At 32.3% G+C, this 5511-nt stretch overlaps 1 protein-coding gene across 2 annotated transcripts in view; it reads right to left on the bottom strand.

Annotated features, from left to right (window-relative positions):
- LOC110023367 (hydroxymethylglutaryl-CoA lyase, mitochondrial-like) overlaps window positions 1–5511 on the bottom strand; it is an 81572-nt gene that overhangs the window by 66936 nt on the left and 9125 nt on the right. For both annotated transcript variants that reach the window (XM_020722753.1, XM_020722762.1), the window contains exon 2: window positions 4231–4521. In XM_020722753.1, the coding sequence (XP_020578412.1) occupies window positions 4231–4490 (260 nt within the window). In that variant the 5' untranslated portion in view covers window positions 4491–4521. The remainder of the gene's footprint in view (window positions 1–4230; window positions 4522–5511) is intronic.

Genomic DNA, 5511 nt, shown 5'->3' on the forward strand with positions numbered 1-5511 from the left:
ATATATATATCTGTGTGTGTGTTATTTGTCTTGTTTTAGGTCTGTTTTTGGCTCATATTTTTGCCAAGACAGCCATCAACATCTGATGTTCCCCATCTAGGGTTGTATCCAAAGATAAGACGGTGCTCCAACTGTAATGCATCCAAGTGGTGACCCCAAGGGTCGAGTGGTGCCCCGGCTGTAGCTCGTTCCCACTTGAGCATTTATCTTCGACTTTTCCTTCCCCGCACTCGCTTTGCTACCAATTTCTTTCCTCCCGTCGTTGTTCTTTCTTGTATTTCTCCTCTTTCCAGCCACCTCCCTTTCACAACCATTGTTGTCCTCCTTCTGAATCAGCCGCCAGCCCTCCCTCTTGCTATTTCAGCAAACCCTCAACATTCCAACCACCCCATACCCCCCTACCATCGCTGTTCTAGCCCTCCAATCAACAAGGTAGAGAAGGAGGGTTTCCACGTTGTCCCAGCCCTCCACCGTCGCCGCCGCAGCATGCAACGCCTTCCCTTTGCTATTTTCCTACTATCCAACAGCCCCAAAGAGCATATTGCTTATGTTTGGACTGTCGTCCCTTACTGTCTTGTTGCTCCAGCAGCCCATAAACGTTGTCAACCCTCTTCCACAACCCGAAAACCCCTTCTCTACCTCGCCACCATCTCTCCAAGCCCCCTACCTGTCATTGTCATCAACTGGAATCCACCCTAACGTACATTTACATGTAGTGTGTGTTGTGGTTTCCCCTTCAAGTACATTTTATTGTAACCTCATATTTGCTTTCAATAATAAATGATTTTCTATTGTTGTTTGGGTTAACTCCGATATTAGAAAGAAGAAAAGAGAACACCACAATACAATTTTAGACAAACTCACAAAAGCTATACAACAAGATGAAAGAATCAGCAGACTCAATATGACATGCATGCAAGAAGATCTTTTTTGCTTTGATATAAAATTTGGAGGAGAGTGATGTGGTGAGGTGGAGGGATGTCACTATGATTGTCCACGTGTGGAAATGGTTTCAAAGATTATTTTACAGAAAACCCACTAATTTCTCCAAAGGAGAAACACCAAGCCATACCCATAGGTGTACCATGCAAAGGCGAACCCAAATTCAATTAATTTAATTCATCATCAATCTATCTCTCCTACATGAAGACACTGTATTTATAACATTACATGAGCACAGAAAAGAGAGGAAAATTTGACCCAAAGATAAAATTGCATGAAATAAATTATTTAAATTTTAAATTGAAACAAAATTCTTGCTAGTTTTTTGTTTGACCGAACCCATCAACTCTGCTTTACGCTTTGGTCAAATGTTCACTTGCCAATTTAAGGAGCTAGTAAGAAATTCAGGATCACTTCATGCTTAGCCGAAATTTAACTTTCCATATGAGTATTGCCTCAAAAGATTTAACTTTGAAATTCATCCCGTGTTATTAATTGCATTGATTTTCTTTTCAAGAAGAGCTTGGTCAATCCCTCCTTTATTTGAAATACTCCAAATAATTCAAAAGACAAACATAGGGAGATATGTAGTATTTCCTTTCCTTTATTAGCCTTACAAAGAATGGTCACCTACAAATTGGAATTTTGAAATGGCCATTTGCATGACCAGCTATAAAAGTGCTTTAATGGCATATATTTGTCCTGGCCAGAATATTTCAAGTAATGATAATTGATTCATTAACAAAACAACAAAACCTCAACTTTAAATCAAAACAAAATTTCTTATATCTGGCTCTTTCTGTTCCCTCTCTTCTTCCTCTCATTTTTTCTCCCTTTCCCTTCTCCTTCATCTCTTCGCCTTCATCTCTTATTTCCGCTTCTAATTCTCCCAACAGCCAACTCTCTGTTTCGCTTCCCTACTGTTCGTGGAATGGTAAAATGGCTAAATGCTAGGAGTTTTATTGATTAACTAGTGGCATTTATACAGGCATATATAAATTATTATGTTACATTCAATTTTTTTGTATTTTTCCATCAAAGCCGTTCATGTACAGATCTACCGTTGCATGTAATCACAAATAGAATTGCCAGAAATCCACCCCTTGTTAATAATGGATGAACAGTATTATCTAAATACAACTTCGGAAAATTTTATTAAAATCAAAATTAATTCAATAACTCTCTCTTCTTTAAGAATTAACGTATAATTCTATATATCAAAATAATTATTTTCAAAAATAGAATGCAATGAAATATCTTTCTATATTTTTCAATAAAATAATATTTTCAAGTATAACGCATTTGGGATAGTTTGCACTTATGCCTTATAAATTGGATATTGCATTTCCAGCTCTGTTGGGGTTCTAGGATATTTAAGGCTGGAGTATTTTTGTTGCAACCATTTTCAATTATTGATGGCCAACTTTTCTTCAAATTTCTATAAACCCTAAGAAAAATTTTGTAGTTTTAAATACGAGTCATAGACATGGACTAACTCAATTTATTTTGATCTGAATAAAGTTTTTATCGGATCATTTATTTTTTTTATTTCGAAGAGTATAATCTCGATCAATTGGGACAAATGATAATTTTTTGGAAAAATTAACATCTTCTACAAATGTGACACTTAACTCTACTACATTGGAAATTTTTTTCCTTCTATTTTTATTCACTCTAGTTTTTGTTATTTAATTTTATATGAATGAATGTACTCAAGTCAAATTAGTCTGAATGTCAGCGATTGTATGGATTTCAACTCATTATAGTTAAATTTCTAAGCATTGTTTCTTATGGAAGACTATTGAATAATCACATGAAATGATGATTTTCAAAAAAAAATAAAAAATAAAAATAAATAAAAATTAAAAAAAAAGGTTTCATAGTTTATAAAATTAAGAGCATTTGGCTTACAAAGGTTTGAGTGAGTGTTGCATTACTCCGAATATCTCATTAAATTTGCATTAAAATATCTTAGTCATTATGGCGTCCAACATCAGCTCTCCAATTTGATATTTTTTTGCATATGAAATGAAATCAAAAAGAGCAATTTGAACTCCATGAAGAAAAGGGTGCTATATTTCATATTGGAACTTGCATAAACAAGACATTCAAATCTTGTCTGTATGAAAGAAAAGTGAACACTATCAAAGATTAAAGATCAATCATGAAGACTGATAACATCGATTTCGTAAGACAACTTCAGTTTTGTGCCATCTAAAGTAAAAAAATTGCATAAATTGGATTTGACATTGAAAAGCAGAGCTGCAAATGAACCAAAGCTTATTAATAAACAGCCTATTTGTTGAAAGATCTCAATGATGATTATATTCTCCTGCTTCTTATATTTAATATTATTTCTTTCCTTGCCTACTGTATTTTGTTTTTATTGTTTTCCTTACCTGTAAGTCCTGTAATGGGTATTTATATCCCTCTTTGCATCAATAAGAATTAAGCCCTCTAATATTTTACCATTGTTTTCACTATTTATTATTAGTTCATTTACAGCCCTACAGAAAGGCTAACCAAGACTTCCTGCCAGAATCTAAGTATCATTTTTTATGCATTAAAAATAATTCATAAAGAAAAAAAATAATCAAAATGCAAAATAACCATGTGTCAAAGAATAGTCATGAGGATAGTTAACCTGGATTTCACATCAGAACTTCAGCGTCATGTCTGTCTATTCTAAGAAAAAAAAATGCATAACTTAGATCTGACATTGAATAGGCAACAGGGATTTGATGCAAGAACTCTAGGATCATAACAATCCAAAAAAAACAAAATAAAATAAATTATGCATAAAGAAGAACCAAATGGCACCATGAACTTTAAAGCTGAACTTCAGCATCAATCCGTAAGGGAAAAAAAGGCATAAATAAAGATTTGCTTCAAATATATAGAGAAAGCCTAGTGAAAAAGACATAATTTAAAGAAGATATTGGAACAGCGCATGATTGGAACGCAGTCAAAGCTAAGATAATGAGCAAGATACATAACCAAAACTGTTTACATTAAGGATAAAAACAGCAATTAAACAAGTACAAATGAAGATGGTATATCCCTTACAGCAGAAATCTGAATACAAAAACTATCAAGACTCAATCAAAGAAAAAAGGTTGGAAAAGGAAAATCAAATAAAAAATCACAACGTGAAAACAAGTTAAATAACAAGGCATTTGAAGCAAGGCAAACAATTATTAAAATAGAAAATTTAGCAAGAAAAGCCTAATTAAAAATAAAAAAGAAGAAAATACTGAAGAACTTCAGAAAAAAAAAAATAGTACTTACTTGCAACTATTGGAGGATTTTCCATCATTGCCCTCGATGAAACTACAGGCTGAACTGCTCAAGTCATCCCATGGACTGTAACAACTTGAACTGAAATTTTGAATACTACCAACACTAGTTAGATTTTGCATAGGACCAATATGGCCTTCAACGATTGACGTCAACGAGGTGGATGGCAATAGAGGCACAGCCATTGATGAACGAGATATGCAAGCAGTCCAGAATGAAGGCTTCGACAAAACTTTAGAATTAAGCATCATATCATTAAAGGTGCAACAGAGAATCCTTTGCCTAAATCAAGAACAAAATGCAATAGTTTAACTCCTAATCACCACTAGGGCTTCACATGATGATGATCCTCTACTTCGGAAGTACAAAATCACATGTGATTTCAGCAGAAATTTCAGTAAATCATAAGGGAGTGGAGCTATAGGCCATTTAGAATGTTTGTTTGTCCATGATGAGACAGATGTCTGCGCCGAAAGCTCAAATCTTTTAAATGCCTGACTGAAAAAGGGAGGTCTCAGCAGTAAAAATTAACAAATAGCACAAATAAACCCAAATAAGTGGGGCTAAAAAGCTTTTATTACAATTTCACCGACAAAGAACCCGTGAAGAGATTTTTGTGTTATTATGTAGTGTCTACTGATTAAGTGCCAACACAGAGCCTTCAATTTCACAGATCAAGCTCAAATAATAACATAATATACATAATTATAACATATATTGATTTATATTATAATTTTAAAATATTATTATATAGTTTAAAATTAATTAATATTTACTATTTAATAAAATTCATTATTAATACTTTTGCATAATTTATATATTTAAATTTATATATATGTTAAATTAATACTAATTATTATTACACATAAATTAACATAATTATAGTATTTAATAAATAAGATAATGTTATAAAAGATATATAAATTATGTGAAATGTTATAATTTTATTGTTATTAATTAAATATTATTAATTTATTTTATGTATTATATATATATATATTCTAATGTTAAAATTATATGCTATAATTTTGTAAATAATATTAAATTTTATATAGCTTTTAAATTTAATAAAAATAAAATTATAACATTCACAAATTTTGTCGCAACTCTACTCTTTGAGGAAACCTTGTGTTCAAACCAAAAGCATGGAACTGCGATGCCATTTTAAAGCACCACAGTGCAATGACCCATTCAAGAGCAATTTTTTACAGGTTTTGACGGTTCTTTTTTGCAATTGAACATGAAAAACAATAAAAGAAGGTTGGGAAAGAG

The sequence above is a fragment of the Phalaenopsis equestris genome, unplaced genomic scaffold (assembly GCF_001263595.1).
Source record: "Phalaenopsis equestris unplaced genomic scaffold, ASM126359v1 Scaffold000002, whole genome shotgun sequence".
NCBI lineage: Eukaryota > Viridiplantae > Streptophyta > Magnoliopsida > Asparagales > Orchidaceae > Phalaenopsis > Phalaenopsis equestris.